We start from the raw sequence: 22,592 nt of genomic DNA on the forward strand, positions 1-22,592 counted from the left end.
GAGGATCGATTCTGCCCCCACAAAACAACGACTATCTGCAAACAAACGCTCCTTCTTTAATACTGTGAAAAGCGACGTTTCGGTATAGATCCTTATACCGTTGTCAAGCAAGACTGAATGGGGGACATAGTGCAGAATATATATAGTAGGTGGGGGATTAACAGTAGAGGATTAACAGTAACAACAATAGTATACATAAGTCGGATAACATAGGTAGGTGTGACAACAAAAGGATCTATACCGAAACGTTGCTTTTCACAGTATTAAAGAAGTTGTTATCCATAAAAATTGTGTCTATCTTGTCTTCCGTCAACTTCTAAGTAATGCCTTATCAAACAATTTAAACGCTCCTTGTTTCTTAAAAATAAAAGAAATAAAACCTTTACAGAATGGACTGTGAGATGCCTTTAATACACCTTGAAACAAAGAATGCATACATTTCGACATACTGACATGAAGTAAGCATGGAGTGTATTCATGATTATAAATATGACGGTGTGATGATGTTGACTTATGTACAAGTAACTTGGATCCAAGCACTAGATATTGATCACTCGACTCAGCTTCTGGACTCTGTTCAACAGGATGTCGCCTTGCTTGATGGTTGCCTGAAATGAATGTGTAAGTGAATGAAATTCATCCAACATCGCCAGCAATATTACTGACATATCAAAGCCTGTACATAATCGATTTTTGGTCTGGAAAACCAGTGTTTGACAGTAAAGGCAATAGGCTGTCCAGTAGACAAAACCTCTTGGCGTGTTAGAAATTAACAAATGTATAAGATATTCGTGAATTTAAATACACACTGATAAACTGATTGACCAAGGGTTGTAATTGCAGCCTTTTCAATCAGAAAAGGAAGCGAGTGATTGAGTTGTTTTGTTTACAGTTTACTTTTAACAGTATTCCAGTTATATCACAGCATGACAGCTTGATGTGGGAGGAAAGCCTGAAGTGATGCAGGTCAAAGACGGTTACCACTTTGATGAAACCCACAAGCACAGGTAGTGCTTACAAATCAAAAACATAAGCATGGCGAACCTGGATTTGCACCTACAATCAAAGGTTCCTGGCAGAGCCCAAGGGAAGCAACTATGCACTGCCATCACAAGCTGATAAACAAGAAGTAACCTTGTTTTGACAAGCAACAGCACAACTTGCTGACATGTCACAAGAAAACCTCAAACCATTTTAATTTGATGTAAGTTTACACTAATGTATAAGCCACATACATTGCATGAGGTACAGTCTTGTGATGAAGAGAAGTCACAAATTGTTATGTATGAAGTAAGAGGAATTTCTCACCTGGTACTGCCAGTTTTTACTGTCTGGCCTGTTGGTCTCAACAATCCCTCCTACTTTGTCGATCTTACAGTGAAGACGTCCGGCTGCTATGAAGCGTGCCAACTCCCTGTCAACACAATCAACACAATTACAGACTAGCTGACACAGACATCACTTCATGCAACTAAAAGATTAACTACTCCCCTACAAATTAAGAGGAATTTTTATTCAAGAAATACAATGAAGACTTATTTCAAACAGGAATCCTATTCCAAAAGGAGTATCAACAGGTAGGCAAGATCAGGGCTGATAGATTGTGTTTTCAAAATGTGAGATTACTTTACTCTCTACATAGAACATTCATCATGTTCATGTCTTGACAATATACCAGCGTTAGAAATTGGCACTAGTCCTGTAGTCCTTGCCAAACTGCCCAATAGTTAAGGTATCATAAGGACTAGTAGAAACGTGCCATTTTTAAGGGTTTTGCTATATGTTATCATTATAGTGAATGATCCTCTATCTCTGTATGGACTATTATCAGCTAGGCAAACCAGACCAAACCAACATTTACATGACTTCTTCGAGGGGAATTTAGAAGTTTTTTGGTGTGTTGAACAAGCCCAAGTTCTTATGGACAAGCAACTTCTTTACTGCAGTTGAGACGATGTTTCAGTGTAGATTCTAAACACCTGTAAGAACATGGTCACATGCTTTATCACTTGCTTTGGTAATCCCTAAAAAACGTGTGCTTCCTTTATTAGATTTGGGCTTCAGAACTGAAATTGCAGACCGATATACACTTCATGACCACAATGACAAGACTATATATCCAAACATGTGTACCTGTCCATGAAGTCTACTGTGACCCCGAAAGCATCAGCCATGTAGTCTAGAGTGAGACTGCGGTATGACTCAAGGAGCTGAGCATAGGCCATGATCCTCATCTCTCTCACGTAGAAGCGGAAGTGGGGACACAGGTACCGGTCACTCTTCATGATTTCTTCAACAGCAGCTGAAAATACCCAAATACATTGTTATTATGGCCTGATGTTTTGAGAGAAGGTGATTGAGAGAGTGTGAGTGGGTGAGTGAGTGAGAGGGTGAGTGAGCGAGTGAGTGTGACACATCTTCCTGAGGCAAGGGAGTTACCTGACTATGAAAGTCCAGTTTCCTCCCTTGCCGACTAGGCTGGAAATATCATTGGGTATACTTCTGAGTAGTAATCTTTACCATACAATATGATTATCCTGAAAATAATACAGAATATCTCACTTGGCAAGTTTCAGTGTGTGACAATATAAGCCCTTATAACCAGGTGACATAGTTAATAGCTCTAGAGTGCTGCTGTGCATCAAGATAAAGGGCAAGTGGTCCTACATATTGATACACTGTATTGCCACAAAGTATCTTCATCTAGATACAAACTGCTGAATAAAGACAGCCTACTGCATGTACTGTGACATGAAAGTTCTGCTTTTAACAATACATGTACCTAGATCAGCCATGTATAGTGACACCATTAATCACAATGGGACTGTTTTCCAGCAAAATAATTGGATAATCAGGATTAACATAATACACAATAATGTCCCTTTGTATTCATACAGACATTCCCCATTGTTTGTAAGGCAGGATTTTTAAGTGGGTTTACAAACTGGCACCAGAATATTGAAACAGGCAAGATATCATTCAACACAATGAACAAGAACAGCTATGGATAGACGACACATTGCTGATGCGGGTACAAAGATTATTCACTCACTATACATGCTATAACTCACAATTAACAAGACGTAAGTTGTGAGTAAACCATCATGCATAATATGAGCTGAACCTTACCCAAAGCCCTGAAAAAATCTCCATAATGGCAGTCGTAGAGGGAGAAGAGGTACGATCTGATGTCAGGCAGACTGTGGAGAACTTCTAATATCTCAGATCCTTTAACCACCTGCAGAAGAAGTAGCTTCAGTTTAATTTCCACGAAAACATGCAAACTTTAATGTGTTGTTATCAAGTAGTGCTGAAGTAGCTTAGTACATCAGTTTAAATGTTATCAATATCAGGTATCCATTAATCATAACTGAGTTGTCCCAATCAGTGAGTGAGTGAGTATTGTGTTATTATTCAGTGATAAGAAGGTGGCCTGTAAATGATCAAGTCTTGTCCACACAAACCAGTGGCTCATATCACAAACGACCTCTCATCCAGTACAGTTACAATGATTGCCAATTAACCAAGTTGCTAAGCCTGGCCACCAAATCTGTTTTAGTTGCTTCTTATGGCAAGCATAGGCTACTTTCAATTCTATCCAGAATCGTGAAGGGACACACTCCGTCGCAGTGGTGACTCAGCATAACATCACTGCCACAGGCTAATTTGCATATCACGTGACTGGACTTTTCTCGTTTGTAAACAAACGCGCTTATTCAGAAATCCGTATAGGACGGACTGATGCAAGTAATTGGTATATGCTTTACATATTGTTTTACATAATTATATAAATATACTACCACAATTGCAACAGTGAGTTGAATGACAATATATATTTATACATAAAAGTGACGTTATCGCTAGCTCTCCGTAGGGCTCCAATGACAGCACGTGGAGCCATACAACCAATGAAAACAAACGATAACTACGCAAAAGCAAGTAGATTTTCACGTTTTAGGATACTTTCTAAATGAACCGTAACCATTCTTTGACATTTGTTTATCACAATGTGTAAGCTTGTCAAAAATGAAACGGATGAAAAGCACATGCTATATCTTGAATGGACTGTGAAAGATGTGACGAATCATCACATGGCGCTGGCCTGTGGCAGAGGTACTATGCTGGCTGGCTGCCGGCCGCATGGAACTCTGGGTAGGAGAGTGGTGAAGGGAATGTCCTATCAAAAACAATTCCCCTTCAATCATGATAATACCCTGACAAAAATATTTTCTGACAGTGAAATTATTCATTAAACCGAGTTCGAAACCAAGCATGAAATCAAGGGATACTTGTCATAACCCTAATGTTCAAAGTTAAAGATTTCAGTTGCTCCCTTATTTAAATACTATAAACAAACTTAAGGACCCCCATTCCGCACTTAAGTTTAAACATCAAAAGTCCAATCATCTCATCATATTCAATAACATTTTCCCTCCATCAATTAACTATGAATCAAACATAAATACTTCATTCTCTGCATCACAATGATATTAGGGTAACCAAATTTTCTTTCTTAATGTGTGAGTTGGGTGTAACGCCACTTTGAAAAGTATTTTAGTCACATGACGATGTGTCAGCTTGATGTGGGAGAAAGCAGAAGTGATGCAAGTCTTGGACGTTTACCACTTCAGTGAACGCCACGAGCATGTGTATGGTGCTGACAAACCTGTAAACATAATTTGGTACGAACCCACGATCACAGGTTTTTGGAGCGCCCATTGGATGCAACTTGACAGCTAATAGCGGTGCCTCAGACTACCGCCCCTGTTCATCCTTAAGCATTCAGGATCAAATTAATATCACGAAGTATACAACTACTGAATGCCGGTTATGAAGGCAAGGAGTTGTCATAATAATAGTATCTCAATCTCATTAAAATCAGATCTTAGTTCTCCCTATCGCCAAACAAAGATATGAGGACATCCCATTACGGGTCATGTCAGAACGACCTTTCATCCGACCATTCAAAGCGTCGCTTACCAGATCATGAAAGTGACAGTCGGAATGTGTTTGCTAATCATGGAAACCTCGAAAACGTTAAAATGGGGTATTCCGAAAGACAGTTACGGCCGGTACGACTGATTCCATCAAAATTATCGTCTGTCTCTCCCTTCTGTGGGATAAACATTTGAACGGAGGACGCGTTGCACAGTACGTGGGAAGCACTGCAATACAATCTCAGGCATATATTAGACATTCCGGAATGTTCGTTTGTTCAGTTTTCAAAATTTAATCGAGAACTGTGTCAGTATATTTTTCAAGCGTAGTCTGAAATAGAAGTCGCCATGTTGAAATGAGTGCCGTACAGCTCGAGAAAGCTGCTTTCTAACTGGCTGATGTCGACTTCTTGTTTGTCATTTCAGCGGTCAGTCAAAGTTCGCGAAAGGTCGTTCTGACATGACCCGTAATGGGATGTCCTCAGATCTTTGTTTAGCGACAGCGAGAACTTAGATCTGACTTTAATGAGATTGGTAGTATCTTGTACCTTCTCCCTGAGGTCGGGTCTCTCCAAAGCAATCATGCTGCAGAAGACTGTGTAGGTTACAAACATGTGGTAGTCCATCAACTCATAGGACGTGAAGGTTGCTATTGTATCCAGGAACAAGTTGGCTGCATTCTTGAAGTCCCTGATTGACATGTTGTAGATACCACGATACACCTTGAGCCGATTGCGGCGATCCCAGTCACCCCCTTCATCTATCAAACTGAGACAACAGACAAAGTTTATGCACAATACTTTGAACAATGTTGAAGTTGTCATATTCAACATTAAAGAGTGAGATGCTTTAACTCAATATCTGACATAAGAAGGAAAATAAATCTTTCAGAGAAAGAAGCGACTGTAGTAAGAATGACATTGCCTATGGTATCATACAATATGGTGAACTATAAACATTGTAAAAGAATATTCTAATCACTTGACAAAGAACCTCACCATGCATGCTGACACAACTACAAAACATACTGATTACTTATGATTGTACCAAAGGCAATAAATATGTTAATATCAGGGCAGCGAGCTAATAATCTAGTCTGGACCAGACATCCTGTAAAATATCAAACTTTAATGGAATATCATTAATGTGCTCATGGTACATCATGTACATGTGTGTGAATGTTCTGTTACCACACAATCCTCCATTTCATAATTGGTCTTTTTGTTTGAAAATCATGCCTGCTAAGAACCTAATTCTGCCTCATAATCTCATGTGGGATATTAATATTTTGGAATGTTGTTCTAAATTAGTGATATACATATATCTGAGGACATCCCAGTAGGGGTCACGTCAGAACGCCCTTTCATCCGACCAATCAGAGCTTCGCTTACCAGATCATAAAAGTGATAGTCAGAATGTGATTTCTAATCATGCATCCTCAAAAACTAACACGGAGTATTCCGAACGATAGTTACGGGTTTAACGACTGAATCCATACAATCTAAACCATCTATTAGTAATTCCAGAATGTTCTTTTCTTCAGGTTTCAAATTTTTAATCGAGAATTTGTCAAAATATGTTTTGAAGCATAGTCGCCAATTTAAAATTAGTGCCGTAAAGCACGAGAAAGCTGCCTTCTGATTGGTCATTTCATTCGTCAGTCAAAGTTTGGACAAGGTCGGTCTGATGTGACCCGTAATGGGATGTCCTCAGACCTTTGTTTAGCGGCAGTGAGAACTTAGATCTGATTTTAAGACCAGTCCTAGTATCCCCTTAATGCCAAGCCCTAGGCAGGGTAACAACAAGTACAATCTTTATTATTTTTGGATATGACAAGGCTTGGGATCGAACTGACAACCTTCCACTCTTGGTGTCAATCTATCCACTAGACCACGTAAATGGTCTCATAAATTCAGATGGAACACATTCAGGTTTATCACAAAATCTAATGTGAAAACAAAATCAAGGATCACCTTTGTGCTTTTTCCAGATTCTTTGTGATGATATCGTGGTCCATGTAGAACAACCCTAGTCTAATGAGATGAAATACAATATCCAGTCTGTAGCCTAGTGTCACTGTCTTCTCATACGTCTTGCGGAATTGGGATAGACATTCATCCTGTAACACAGTACAAACTAGCTGTAACGACACAGGTACAACATACTGCTTGGTTGTAGAGTAAGGGTAAATTTGCACCTGATAATATGACACATGATCATGAGGATACGCCTACCCATATAACATTGCATAATGATAACATCTGTATCACTGTGTATTGCTCTCTAAAAAGTAATTTACAATGTTTTGCAATAACATGGGCTGATATATCTACTTGGGCTAGAATTATCTTACAACACATCACTAAACATGCCAAACAAAATGCGAAAACTTCTTGCATGATATACTTTGAACATGTTTAAAATTTGCCTCCATCAACCTGTTATACAAGTTAGACATAAAATCGTCGACAGCACAAACGTTGGGGACAAATAATCATAGTTGTAACAATAACATATGTACTGACCAGCTGCAGTGTCAACAATGGCTTCAAAATTCACTGCCTTTACAAGACTGTGCAAGTCCTGGTTGAAGAATGGTTCGCAGTAAAATAGTATTATTAATAGCTATGGCATAAACAGATTAACTGTGATCATGAATACTGGTTTCTATTATTGTTGTCACAGGAACCTTAAAATAACCTTGGTAATACAAAAACTGGTAATAATAGTTCAATAAATGTTAACACAAATCTTTCTTAAAAAACATCTGTTAACTATTGACTACCTTATCTCCAATTTTGCTTAAGTATTCAGCCTTCTCCAACATAAAGTCACGGATCTCTGTCTCGCCCAGATTCTTTTCTGCATCTTCAATAGCCTCATCAAGCTTCTTCAGTTTGTCGGTATTGGCTGCCTTCATTTGTTGAAGGAGCTTGCTGTCTAGGCTCCATCCCAACTCCTTACAAACCTCTTCATAGTATGGGGCCATATCTGAACAACAGATACTATTAATGCAAATAGCTGGTAAATATGTTGACTATGTAAACAGGCTTCAAAAATAGATTGCCAGAATAAATTAAGCAGATGATACAGTTCTTTGTAAAACATAAAATATAACATGCCTTTACAAATGAAACTACAAGTCAAATTACCTTTCAGAAGTTTACTATCATCATGATAATTTAATGACAATAATTGTATAACTAATCAAACTTATTGGGTTGACCCAGGCTTATAATAATAAAAGCGATATTTTTTTTCAAGTTTCATAAATTCGTAACTTGTTTTCAATCGGAGGGCGTTCTTACAAACTACAACGTTTTATATTGCTTAGGATAAAAAAATACTTTGCTGAACCAGTCTCTTATCAGACACTCGCAGAAGAATCATTATAAAGACGTGATGTCCATTTCAAAATATATATAGAGGACAATAAAGCTCCCACGATTTTATGGTACAATCTCTCTCAGTCTTCATAATGTGCGCACCATGAACATGACACATCAAAATTGAAGGTGCAAAATATGATCAACTCACTATCTGTCTTGATAGCTTCGAGCAATTTGTTCTGTATACTCTTATCATGTTTATGTTTATCCGATCCCAACAAAAACTTTAACTGTGCTAGCTCTAAATTTGGGTTTTTAGGTAAACCCTGCTCTTCTAAATTTTCGGCCGGCATTTTGATGAAGGAAGTGACGTCACGAAATGGATACGAGCTGAATACATTTTACATTAAAATACATCTCCATTATTATCCATGTACTGGTCAATCGGTTTCGTTATTTTGACTGGAGATTGCGTTATTACATTTTATCCGTTCCGAATCGGAAACCGATGCTATTATTAACAAATGAAATGAGTCTATTTTCACCGTTGCGACACGGAAAATATGTGTACTATTTTCCCTTCAACAAGTGACGGTAATCTGTAGTGAATAGGCGCATTCTAAAAGGCTGCACTCAAGTTTGATATATTTTGACCTTCGTCGAATTTAATAATGTCAAACGAATAGGGAGTGTGTCGCAGTCTGTTAGATTGACAGGCGTTGTTAAATGAAACGGGAAACAAGAAAATGTTGTGGACTTTTCTATGCGTATGAATATCTTTCTATATAACTAATTATAATCTATTATTTTTATCAATACCAAATTTGAAATAGAAAAGGCATTCGGCTTGGCGAAATGTATACTGCATTTACCATATAGGAAGTTTGATAACAAGTATCATAACAATTACGGGTTTGTTGATTTTTCTCTGCAATCTGAGAATTTATCACTTATCACCGAGTATGGTTCTGATGTACGGTTCCTTTGTCAATTAGCACATGACATCATTTATAATCATAGCCTTCTAGTTTTGCGGGTTTTTTTTCGCAAGTACAGTACGGATGGCCCAGTCGTCTAAGGCGCCGCAATTTGCTGTGCAGAGTTGCGTTCCATGGGCACACCAGAAACCTATGATTGTGGTTTCGAATCCAGGTTGGCCCCGATGGTGTTTTTAATAGGTTTGTCATCACCATACTCGTGGTCGCGGTCTTCACCGAAGTGGCTAACGTCTGAGACCTGCATCACGACACGCCGTGATATAACTGGAATACTGTTAAAAGCGGCGTTAATCCCAACTCACTCACTAATTCTATATTGACCTCTAGTTTGTGACTGAATGATCCTTCTAAGTTGCTGTTCAAAGCGGCGCTAACTCACATACTAAGAAAGAACATTTAGTTACCCGAATATCATTGTGATGCAGAGAATGAAGTGTTTATGTTTGATTTCATACTCAGTTGATAGAGGGAAAATGTTACTGAATATGTTGAGATGATTGGGTCCTTAAGTTTGTTTCTATAGTATTTCACTCACTCACTCACTCACTCACTCACTCACTCACTCATGGATCTCGGTTTGAATGAACCCTGGTTTTGAATGAAAACATTCAGGTCACAATAACAAAGCATTTGGATATTTTTTACAAAAGGATTTACAGATGGTGATGTTTGATGTTCATTTGCTGGGTGGTGACATTTGGGGAAGCAGCAGGTTCTCTATCACGTCCGTAAATATACAAATGTTTGTTTGTTGTTTTACGCCGCAGTCAGCAATATTCCAGCTATATGCCCACGGTCTGTAAACAATCGAATCTGGAGATAACAAACCATGTGAAGTGACTGATGTTATATGATTTGTCTGTTTGTTGTTTAACGCCGCACTCAGCAATATTCCAGCTATATATGGGGGCACGGGTGGCCCAGTTGTCTAAGGCGCCGCGATTCGCTGTGCAGAGTTGCGTCCCTTGGGCACGCCAGACACCTATGATTGTGGGTTCGAATCCCGGTTCGCCCCGATTATGTTTCTAGGTTTGTCAGCACCATACCCGTGCTCGTGGGTTTCACCGAAGTAGTAAAGTAACAACTTAAATCATATAAGTAATTGCATCGTGATTGTTTGAGAAACATTCACTAAATAACAAACGCACATATCCCAGTAAGTGAGAGTAATAAAATCAAATAAACATCGAGCGATCGCGATGCATCATTAATTGCATATAGATTTGTCTTTCAAGCGATCCTTTGTCTTTCTTAGGGGGGTTGGGGTATAGCCTTTTTGTTAGAGCGTTCGCTCGTCAAGATGAAGGTCCGGGTTGAAGTCCCCACATGGATAAAATGTGTGAAGCCCATTTCTAGTGTCCCCCATGGTGATATCGTTGGAAAATAGCTAACTCACTTACTCTTGCCCTGGGGGCACAGGTGGCCCCAATCTAATTAAAATCAGACCTTAGTTCTCGCTATCGCTAAACAAAGTTCTGAGGACATCCCATTACGGGTCATGTCAGAACGACCTTTCATCCGACCAATCAAAGCGTCGCTTACCAGATCATGAAAATGACAGTCGGAATGTGTTTTCTAATCACGCAACCTCGAAAACGTTAACACGGTGTATTCCGAACGACAATTACGGCTCGTACGACTGATTATGTCAGAATTATTGTTTATCTCTCGCTTCCGTAGGATAAACATTTGAACGGAGGAGGCGTTGCACATGTACAGTACGTGGGAAGCACTGTCATGCAATCGCAACTATATATTAGACATTCCGGAATGATCGTTTGTTCAGTTTTCAAAATTTCATCGAGAACTGTGTCAACATATATTGCAAGCGTTTAGTCTGAAATGGAAGTCGCCAGGTTGAAACGAGTGCCTTAAAGCTTGAGAAAGCTGCTTTGTTATTGGCTGATGTTGACTTCTTCTCACTAACTTCAGTGGTCGGTCAAAGTTCGCGGAAGGTCGTTCTGACATGACCCGTAATGGGACGTACTCAGATCTTTGTTTAGCGGCAGGGAGAACCTAGATCTGATTTTAAGGAGATTTGGGTGGCCCAGTCGTCGAAGGCGCTGTGCAGAGTTGTGTCCGTTGAGCACGCAAGAAACCTTGGTTATGGGTTCGAATCCCGGTTCGCCCCAGTTATGTTTCTAGGTTTGTCAGCACCATACCCGTGCTTGTTGGTTTCACCGAAGTGGTAAACATTTGAGACCTGCATCACTTCGGGCTAAGCAGTCAAGTTTGTTAGAACTGTTCCTTGTATTTAGAGTGAGTGAGTGAGTATGGTTTTACGCCGCTTTTAGCAATATTCCAGCAATATCACGGCGGGGGACACCAGAAATGGGCTTCACACATTGTACCCATGTCGGGAATCGAACCTGGGTCTTCGGCGTGACGAGCGAACGCTTTAACCACTAGGCTACCCGACCGCCCCTTGTATTTAGAATACAGTTAGGAGTTTATATAAGCATGTGTTTACATTGTGTAATGAATCAGTCGTGGCTACACAACCGGTACCCGGAGACAACGCCACACTGTGTGGAAGTGTACAGTGGAATCAGGATTAGAGCGGTATCACGTCAACACGGCACCACATGAATTATTCGATTGGCATGTTGAAGTGAATATGGAGAGCAAACCTAATTTTACCATTCAACATGTGTATAATTTATTTCTTCAACATAAACAGAAAATAATCTCCGATATTTAACAAAATAGTAAACAAGGCATACATTTATTCAACATGGACAATATTCACCGATTTGTAACTCAATACAAACTATATGTTAATACAAACTATATGATATATTCATTTTTCGACAAAGACAATATCCTCCGTTTTTGACAACATACAAACAATATCTTGATGACCAACAGGGCTCTAACCTTGTCCGGGAAGCTAATTCATATACGTATTCGGCTGGAATACTGTTAAAAGCGGCGTTAAACCCAACTCACTCACTCATTTTTCTTCTAACGGATCTAAATGTGTGTTTTGTTTCAGACATCATAGCGACCATCGTTTAATGGCGACTACATGCATGAGTGCGGGTTACCGGCTTCTAATCCTTCACAGCAACATCGTTATGTTGTCCTTTGGCACAGAAGCTGGTTCAGGTATCATAGCAACGGATAGCAAAGAATTTGTCATCCATACAACTCGCTCGTTATTATGTAATTATTTATGCCTCGGAGGTTTGGGTTTAATCCCACATCTAATTAAGAACCAGGGGCATTCTCATTAAAATCAGATCCTAGTTCTCGCTGTTTAGCGGTAGCGAGTACTAAGATTTGATTTTAATGAGATTGTAACCAGTGGCATTTTGGAGACCGGGTGCCTATTAGATATCCTGCACCTGTTGGAATCCTGGCGTCTCTTGGAAACCCGGCGTGTCATTGACTCCCGCGTCTGCGTGAGATCACGAATTTGGGAAATACTCAAATCTGATTGGTCAGTCAGAGGTATCAAATAGCCACCTCCGAAATAGCCGATTTGACGACCGCATCACATCTTCCCGAGGCAAGTGAATTAACTGACTACAAAAGTCCAGTTTCCACCCTTGCCGAACTAGGCTGTTATTATGGAGTTAGATTTTGGCTGGACTAACGAGTCTATGCATGGTCCAATCAAAATCGCGCACCGAAATCAAAATCCGGTTCGTAAAGTGTCATGCAGATTTCGGTCGACTGCAGGATTTGCAAAACTTGTGCGCCGCTAACTCGTTGTCAACAGATATTTTCTAAATCTTGTCATGTTTTTAATCAAGGTGCTCACGCTGACTTCTTGACTGGGCGCAATCGTTTTGTTTGAAGCAAATGCAAGTGATACGAGAGGTTGAATCTGATTTGTCAATAGGAGAGGCATAGAAAGGACATAACTCGTAATAGCCACTGGTGGCGCTACGATCGAGCCCAGGAATTCCAGCCTAGTTCGGCAGTTAAAGTCAGTTAATTCCCTTGCCTCGTGAAGATGACCGCATCACGGCAGAAGATAATATGACTAGAAAAGTACTACATTGGCGGTAGGTATTATTTTGAATAATCATGTGTGCAATAATGGATTATCAAACTTTCAACACATTTTCATGAAGACACCCCCTCGACTTTAACGTCATGATTAACGATTTGCACGAGCATGTTCATGCACTGCGCACAATTTAGAGGTTTGAGTACTTGTTGGGAGAATGATACTCACACACGTGTTTTTGGATTGTTTGCCTATCAGAAAAAAAAAATTCTTATAAAAAAACCGTAAATTACGCTAAAGCAATGCAACGGCTTGCTGAAAATCAACGTATACGCGCCGTGGGTATGCTGCAAACAGGAATGACACAAAACGACGTTTCCAGTACTAATGACCTTCCACAGGCCGCTCGTCCAAGTGTGCCGTCACGTCAACAAGACAACCATATTCGGTTGGTGCATCTACGGAATCGATACAAAACTGCGCCATTAAATCCACCATGAATTGGAAAGTTATTCCATTCTGATAGTTCAACGAGAGGTCATCTTCCCCTGGCAAGAGTGTCCACTAGCCTATATCCCTACAGTTTCACCCTCACCCTTGCTTCCACCCCGCCAACAAAGTTAGCACATTCACCTCAGACAAGACACTTAAAAACATCCTACACCTTAACAATAATGTCCCACACCGTCCGCCCAAAACCCTAGGTGAGGTGAGGTGAGCACTTATATAGCGACATGCATGTGTGTGTGTGTGTGTGTGTGTGTGTGTGTGTGTGTGTGTGTGTGTGTGTGTGTGGCTGTGGCTGCTTGTACTAGTCCGGACTGATACCGATTTATAGTGCTAGCACACTGAGATACCATGCCGCTGTTTAACATGAATTCGCCACTCAGACACAGTATACTGACTCCGAGCCGACCAGTCCTTGTTTTAGCTCCTTAATGCCGAGCGCCAGACAACAAGTACCATCTTTTAACATCTTTTGGTATGACGCGGTCGGGGATCGAGAAGAGGAATCTATTGAAATCCAAAGAAAGAAGTCAGCCATTAACCAAGGCGTATACCTAACGTTTACAACACTGTGCTTTAATCACAATCACATTAAAATCAGATCTCAGTTTTCGCCATCGCTAGGACATCCCATTACGGATCACGTCAGAACGACCTTTCGCGAACTTTGACCGACCAATGAATTGACTGACAAGAAAACCACATTAGCCAATCAAAAGCCAGCTTTCTTGGGCTTTACGACACTAGTTTCAAACTTTCGATAACGCTTCGAAACATATTTTGACGAATTCTCGATTAAAAAATTTAAAACTGATCAAAAGAACATTCTGGAATGGCTTCTAGATTGCCTAGATCGTATGGATATACTCATAAAACCCGTAACTGTCGTTCGGAATTCCCTCTGTTAAATATTTCGAGGTTGCATAATCAGAAAACACACTCCGACTGTCACTTTCATGATCTGGTAAGCGACGCTATGATTGGTTGGATTAAAGGTCGTTCTGACGTGTGCCGTAATGGGATGTGCTCAGATCTTTGTTTAGCGGTAGCGAGAACGAAGAGATCTGATTTTAATGAGATTGCTTTAATCACACCTTCAACCACAAATGGACATCTTGATTGCGTTATTGTTAGTGTCACCATCGTCACCTCATGGTTATCACACCCAGCTCAATCCCTACACCTTCATTGTACGTAACTGGCGTCTCTCCTGTTAATCTCATTGGTAGCGTCAAATTATTGTTATCTTTGTACATTAAACCTACCTTGTGTGAAAGTTGGTATAGATATTCTTAATATATGAAATAGCAATAATTAAAAACAACAGGTTCAAACTACTTCAATGCAAAACAAATCGTCCAAACACAACAATGCTCTTTCGGAAAGTGAAACACATCCAAGGCACGTTTTTCTGTTAAGAATGTACGACAGCGTGAAAAGCACGTGACGCTTGGGCAGCCGAAACTTCACGTGCATTATATTAATGATACAGACGCCATGTGAAACACTGACACTGATAAAAAAGAAACACCACTGAAATTCAGCGACTCACACGGGAACAACGAGGGCGGGCCCTTGATATATGATGCAGATGGGAGCCACCCATGCCCACATTGTTAGAACTTTTGATTGCCCCCTGGTTGCTGTAACTAATGTGATGCAACGAGACAGGGCAGACATCAGACAGGCCAAGAACAGGCAAACCCAGGGTAACTACACCCAATGAAGACCGGTACTTGCGTACTTGGCATCTCCGGAATCGATCCTTGACAGCGACGTAATCAGCGACAAATGCCTTGTCTTATGGGTAATCGACAGACAGTGTCCAGAAGACTCCGGAATCTAGCAATTAGGGCTCACAGACACGGAATAGTTTTTGACAGCGCAACATCTTCACCAGAGATTGAGATGGGCCCGGACTGGCAGAGGGTCTTCTCCACTGATGAGAGCCGTCGGTTAGAGCTGATCGAAGACCGACGTGTTTACTGCCCAAGGGGGGATCGAACGTCGGCATGTTGCTTTCAGGAGGTCGTGCCGTGTGATGGCCGGGGTGTTATGATGTTGGGAGGAATTTGTGAGCAGGAGATCATTTCAATCACGAAAATTTAACAGCTTAGCATTAGATGGGTGACATTCTTTGTCCGATTGTCCTCGGTGTATTAGCGACCTGGCGTCTATAGATTGGAGAATTGATATCTATTGGAGATTCCGCGTCTATTAGAGGAAATACGGTATACATACAGTAACTGTCTCTCAACCTACTATTAATAGACTCTCTGTATCCACTTGTGCTGGGGCGTGATCAAACAAATTATACTGATCAATTTCATAAACTGTTTGTTGGAAAGATATTTATAAGAACGTTCTGCAATAAACTATTGTAAAACTATTACGAAACCGATAACTGCTAATCAGTAGTTCCACGGGAATTTGACAGAATAAACATATAGGGCAGTTCTTATTTGTATTTCACACAGAACCCTTTCTCACATACCATTCCTTTCACTAAAACAAACAACATGGGAAAGATCTATATGGCTCGAATTCGAATAATTTAATCATTACATCGTCATAACTATGTAAGTAATGCCTCTTTATAGACCTAAACAACTTACACAATAAACAGCACAGAAATAAGCTTTATTTTGTCGTTTGGAAATCATCAATTTAAACAAACAGGATGTCGACACGAAACACACACAACTGGGGTTGCCCATAGGATTAACCGTCGATTAGTTGTTTGACAAATAGTATGCGAGCAGTCGGCGGTAGAATGTCATGAAAACTACCGAAGACAGTAAACAACTGCGAGATATATTGCTCTCAAATAATAGTGCGGTAACAGTGGTCGTCTAACTGTGTCTGTTTCAAAATGCCGGACATAGAGAAGTTACACCTCGAAGAGGCACTGGAAGACAGCCCTCAGGTATTTAGTTTAATTGATTGAAATCGACATGCTACTGAGTGGGAGTCACCCCAACTCGTCGGTGCGGTTGTCAATATCCAGACCTGTCAGATTTACCCCTAAATGGAAGGAGGCCTTTGTACATATGTGTGCATAACGCCCGTAGCGGATATAATTATCTTTTCGGGCAAAATTAACTGAGGTATATTTCTTTCGGATCTGTATTTGCTTTCAATCCGTATAAACAGGTGCTCATTTCTTGACATAAACATTGGACTTCTCTGGAGCTAATCTGAGTCACCGGTACGATATAGGCCATTATATATATCAGCTGTCTCTCTTGTGTAAAGTCAGCATATGTGGGGATAAAGATTGTGTATGCATGGCTCATTGAACATGTAATTACATACAGTCACAACTATGCATGTGTTAGATGAGTCACAGGGTATCATCTTCAAAGTACCTCAATAATTCGTTGGTCCCATTCATCGATGACATACTGCAGGCATGCCATAAAGATTATTTATTACAGTACATGTAACCTCTGTCTATGATCATGATGATACAATTGAAGTAACATTTATGTAAATTTTATTGATTGATTCAAATGACAGCGTGGAGTTGCATTCCTCACTTCCTGACCAGCTTTGAAAGTGCATTTTCAACAATGCATTAATTCATGATGATTTGGTCTGAATATTCTGTGTGACTGTAACCACAGATACAATGTTGGTCTTACGTTTTTAGATATTTTTGATTATATACAAGATTTGTCTGAACGGGAATGTAAACTTTGGAGTTAATCTGGGGTCATGAAACTTTTTCAAGTTTTAAAGTGCATGTTTTTGTTGCAGTTAAAACAAATGTGGATTTAACGTAACATGAACATAGGCTCTACTTTTGTGTTTGAGTCATTTGACTTGTGAAAGAGTCTAAAGGTTGGTCTTGTGCTGATGAAGTCAATCCAACATTTGTTTCTTTTACCAGCAATGGTGACAGTTTCGCTCTGAGCCCTCTCCCTGTCAATACAGTTTTCTATTACCTTGATTGCTGGATAAGTATGTTACATGACTTCCTTCAAACACTTTTTCCTTATAACTATTTAACTATTGATTTTCCAACAGGAAACTGTCATGAATTATAAGTGAGAGAATACACTAGAGTCTACAGACATAATAACTTGTACAAGATGTTCCACATACTTATAGCGTTTAAAAAAAGGGACATTTACTCTTGAAAAATGTATAAATATGCTATATTAGACATAAAATGCATTTGACGTTGGGCTCTTGTGGGAATTCTTGGACTGAATAGTTAAGAGCTATAAAGATATGAATTGTCACATTATGATATATGTAATCATGGTAGTACCAACACTAGACTACCGCTTAGTCTCTGAAAATATATCATTTTGATAGAAACAACCAACTTCTTTAAAATTTAAAAGAGCCTCAGTGAGATGGGGGATTCAGCCTGTGGAAAATCTAGACTTGCATTATTTAGAGCCACTGCATCACAGTAAGGGCTGGGCGTTAGGGAAAATTCAGGAACTGAGAGACAGACTATACCAACAATAGAGGACTTGTTGCATTATGAAGTGGAATTATGAATAGAACGGCAACCAAACCATTTTAATTGGATCTGACTTTATTGACCAAAAAGTAGCTCGAGATTTTTTGTTGTCACTCAGCAGTATTCCAACCATATGACAACAGCCTGAAAATAAACTATTCTGGACCAGGAAATCCAGTAATTGATTGCTTGAGCATCATTCTACGCCATCAGGGTAAGATGACACGTTGTAAATCAAGTCGCAAGCCTGACCACCTGGTCCTCTAAATGTTTCCAGAACTCAGAATCCTCATGGGCTGTTGGCTATGGGTGAAACTAACAGTGGTGCATTGATATCTATTGATTGTTTTGTTCTGGAAGTAACATCTTGAATGAGTAGTGAGAGAACATGTTGACAACAGCTGTTACTTGTATTGAATTCACGCATTCCATTACAATGACAATCTTAAACACATATACTGTAAATAATAATAAAGCTGACAAGACATTCCACTACATTGACAAATGTTAGACATATATATGTATACATCTTCCCGGGGTAAGGGTGTTAACTGACTATAAAAGTCAAGGTTCCACCCTGCAGAATTAGGCTGGAATTTCTGGGTTTGATCATAGCGCCACCAGTGGCTATTACAAGTTATGTCCCTGCTATGCTCCTCCTATTGACCAATCAGATTCCAGCTAGCATATTACTTGCAAATGCTTCCAACAAAATGGAGGCGCCCAGTCCAGACAATCTGATCAATGATAAAGATCCATATTGTAATAAAATGGGTCTTACTTCGCAAAGTGCGTCAAATCATTTGAGCACCTTGATTAAAAGCAAGAAAAGATTTGGAAAATATCTGTTGATGCCCATTTGATGGTACACATCCTTTGAGAATCCTGCAGTTGACTGAAATCTGCATGTTGAAATCTGTGTTGTTTACGAACCGGATGTCGGTTCTGTCACATGATTTTGATTGGACTATGCATAGATTTATTAGTCCAGCCAAATATAACTCCATAAACTGAGCCTAGTTCGGCAGTGGCGGAAACTGGACTTTTACAGTCAGTGAACTCCCTTGGCTCGGGAAGATGATATATATAGAATCAGACTGACAACACATTCCACTACATTTAAAAACCTTACACATATTTAGTTTATAGTCATAAAATACAATGTACACTCAAGGTTCAGTGGAAAATTGAAAGAAGTATTGATATTACAAATCTGGAAGAAAAATGATTTATCTCCTATGTGCAGGGAATACTGCATTGGTCATTTCCAACTGGACACATTTTGCACTGGAGGTTTAAGTAAAATAACACGATTTTTGGAGAAAGCAACTAGTCCATGATTTTCCCTAGTGTGGTGAGGTGACTTTCAAATTAAGACACAAAGGTTAACCCAGAAATAGGTATGTAATACTATATTGTGAAAACAGTAAATAACCACACAAGATCAATGACTAATCAACAAAATCGATTGAAATACACAGTTTTAGGTTCACCGTCAAAACAGGCAATACAATGAGTCAAATGGCAGACCCTGGGATATGTTAGTGCAGTCATGAATGTCAACATGAAGTCACTGTCGAAAGTCTTGCAACAAGCTTCAAGCAATCAAGCCTGTCATGTTTGTCAACAACTGGGGACGGTAACTGATTTCTGCCCACTCGCTCCCTCTGACAGCCCATGATATTTTACTAGGGCTTCAATCATTTTCTGCCACTGACACAAAGACATGCAACAAGCTCTACTGCCTCATAACACAGACTACAATGTAGTAAACTTGTCTCCACTCTGTAGATGGTTCATTGTGAAAAATACTGGTACATTTTAACAGTGTTTCCGTTTACTGGTAATTACCAGTCTTTTACCCGTAGGCTTTGACCGGTAATTCTTGTGACTGTCGGTCCCTCTGGACTGGCAAAAAAGGTACCTCATAAATCTTTGTTGTTGTACAAAACATTATCAATAGTTAAACAAGTATATTTTTCGAACAAAGTCAGCTTGTCTGTTTCCTGTTGTCTATTTGTAGTGCAAGGAAATAATATTTTGCCTTGCTTCGAGGTTTAATATTTTTTTTTAGTGACTTCAATCAAAGTGAAATATTCAGATGAAAAGAGAAAATTGTGATTGAACTTTGTTTAAATGACTTGTAGATCTGAATAGGTTACTTCAGAAATGACGTCACTGAATTTATCAGCCATGAAAGTACACTGGTTTGAAATTGATGTTGAAAGAATTTAAACCAGGTAATTTTCATACCATTTTTGTTTGTTCAAAGTTTGGGACTGACAAATATTGGGTGGGACTGGTAAATTTTATAGTTAGCAGTTGGGACTGGCAGTTTCAATAGCCAGTGGGAACACTGATTTGATGATTTAGCCACCCGTGTTTATGTTTTTGTTGTGTTGCAGACACGGAGTCTCCTGTCAGTGTTTGAGAAAGATGCGATGATTCTGAAGAAGTACACCAGCAATTTGCACAGCTGTTGTCAGAGAGTTATGTCTGCCCAGGTGAGCTTCTTCACATTATATGTTAGCCAGTTGTTCCTGATTTATTTTCACTTCTGATAGGGGATGGAACTTGGAGGTACATGGGTAGCTCAATCATCTGAGGTACTGTTATTTTGCTGTGCAGAGTTACGTCCCTTAGGCATGCCAGGAACCTATCATTGTGGGATCGAATGCTTGATTTGCCCCAATTTCTTGGGTTGTGAGCGCCATACCCGTGCTCATGGGCTTCTGTTTGTTTGTTGTTTAGCGCCACCCTCAGCCATATTCCAGCTATATGATGCCGGTCTGTAAATAATCAATTCTGGATTGACATCATGGGCATCAATTCACGCAACTGGGATATGATGACATGCATCAACCAAGCCAGCGAGCTTGACCCCCCGATCCCGTTAGTCACCTTTTACGACAAGCATAGTCGGCTTTTAGGGCAAGCATGGGTTGGTGAAGACCTATTCTACCCCGGGTCTTCACAGGTCTCATGGTTTTGTGAAACCTGCATCACAACAGGCTAGTAGAAGTAGTCACATATACATGCGTGCATGTTGCTATATAAGTGCAATAATCTTGAATGTGACGTTACACCTCACCTCACCGCTTACACTGATAAGCCAATAACCTTGAGGCAACTACTAAACTAGCCTGAACGTGTTCTAGCATTATTTGTTTATATGTATTATGGCACATTTTACACTCAACATGTGGACTCTTATCATGTGGTAATCATTAGCCAACTGAAAGAAATACTTTCTACTTCTTGTAGACCTAGGGGCCTGTTGATAAGAAATGTCAATATTGATTTATTGTCTGATGACACTCTCGAGAGCATTACAGACAATATTTTATGGTACACAATACAATTTATGTATGTTAAATCATTGTAGCATGGATTGGATATCCTACTTTAATACAAGGACTTTCCACAAAAAACAATGTTGTTGACAAGATGTTAAATATTTTAATTAAAGTTGGCTTTAATGAAGATTATAATTCCAATGTGTAATTGTATTTGTGATAATATACCCTATTTGTGTATTGAGACAATTTAGATACATTCATGTTTTGTTCTGCCAGTGACAGCTCTTAGATTTTGTTTTGTTTTGTGTGTTTGTGGTTAATGCAATATTCCAGCTATATAACAGCGGCCTGTAAATAATCGAGTCTGGACCAGACAATCCAGTGATTGATAACATGAGTATTGATCCATGCAATTGGGATACGATGACATGCATCAATCAAGTCAGCGATAGCTCTTAGATGTTTTTGACGTATCCATGATCCCAGGGGCAATAGCTGGCCCAGTCGTTTATGATGCCACAATTGCTATGCAGAGTTGCCTCCCCCTGGTGTGCCAGGATCTTATGATCATTGGATTTGCCTGATCATGTTTCTAGGTTTGACAGCACCATACCTGTGCTTGTGGATTTTTTCAAGTGTTAAACATCTAAAACATGCATCACCTCCTTCCACATCAATTTGACACGCTGTCATATATCCCACTCACTCACTCACCCAGTCTTCTCTCTGCAGAATGAGCTGTGTGCAGCAACTCAAGCCCTCGCTCAGCAGCTCCGAACGTATGAAGTGCAGGTAAGTCAAATACTGAGGCCACACTTGGTTTACAGATTTTTAGTTAACAAATTAGATTGGGTCTCTCAAATAAATATAGAATTATATTAGTAAAAAAATAATAGAAATTCTGTAAAGTGCTGGAGTAAGGCCACACTTTTTTCACTTGCTTTACAGATTTGCCGGGTACATTTAGTTGCAATGGGAAAAAATAAATTCAGACTTTTCTCTTCTTTTTTTCCGCCCGATAAACTGAAAGCATATTGCACCTAAAAAATATTTCCTAATGAAGGACCCACTAATCTGTAATTCAATT

The 22,592-nt window shown here is 39.6% G+C and overlaps 2 protein-coding genes across 5 annotated transcripts in view; one reads left to right on the forward strand and one right to left on the reverse strand.

The window, feature by feature from the left end:
- Nucleotides 1-397: 397 nt before the first annotated feature.
- LOC139445168 (26S proteasome non-ATPase regulatory subunit 6-like) lies at nucleotides 398-8,631 on the reverse strand. Its single transcript, XM_071226288.1, has 8 exons — nucleotides 8,475-8,631; nucleotides 7,723-7,928; nucleotides 6,911-7,056; nucleotides 5,486-5,705; nucleotides 3,130-3,238; nucleotides 2,134-2,302; nucleotides 1,309-1,414; nucleotides 398-608 (listed from the first exon to the last, which is right to left on the reverse strand). Exons 1-8 carry the CDS (start codon nucleotides 8,617-8,619, stop codon nucleotides 540-542), a joined length of 1,170 nt encoding a protein of 389 aa, XP_071082389.1. The 5' UTR covers nucleotides 8,620-8,631; the 3' UTR covers nucleotides 398-539.
- Nucleotides 8,632-16,503: 7,872 nt separating this feature from the next.
- The window catches only part of LOC139446839 (DCC-interacting protein 13-alpha-like), a 74,667-nt gene continuing 68,578 nt past the window's right edge, over nucleotides 16,504-22,592 (forward strand). For all 4 annotated transcript variants that reach the window (XR_011651935.1, XM_071228180.1, XM_071228181.1 and 1 more), the window contains exons 1-3: nucleotides 16,504-16,655; nucleotides 20,612-20,710; nucleotides 22,238-22,297. Coding sequence is in view for 3 of the 4 variants with exons in the window: in XM_071228180.1 (XP_071084281.1) it covers nucleotides 16,602-16,655; nucleotides 20,612-20,710; nucleotides 22,238-22,297 (213 nt within the window). In the remaining variant the exon portion in view is untranslated. The remainder of the gene's footprint in view (nucleotides 16,656-20,611; nucleotides 20,711-22,237; nucleotides 22,298-22,592) is intronic.

The sequence above is a fragment of the Haliotis cracherodii genome, unplaced genomic scaffold (genome assembly GCF_022045235.1).
Source record: "Haliotis cracherodii isolate W230 unplaced genomic scaffold, xgHalCrac1.p SCAF_6, whole genome shotgun sequence".
NCBI lineage: Eukaryota > Metazoa > Mollusca > Gastropoda > Lepetellida > Haliotidae > Haliotis > Haliotis cracherodii.

Bases quoted from the DNA above. Each gene is read 5' to 3' on its own strand.
- LOC139445168 (XM_071226288.1), bottom strand. From the start codon at position 8,619: ATGCCGGCCGAAAATTTAGAAGAGCAGGGTTTACCTAAAAACCCAAAT. The intron at 7,929-8,474 runs GTGAGTTGATCA...TCTGTTGTTCAG, and splicing joins CGAAGCTATCAAGACAGATA to ATATGGCCCCATACTATGAA. The intron at 3,239-5,485 runs GTACAAGATACT...CTTCTTCTGCAG, and splicing joins GACCCGACCTCAGGGAGAAG to GTGGTTAAAGGATCTGAGAT.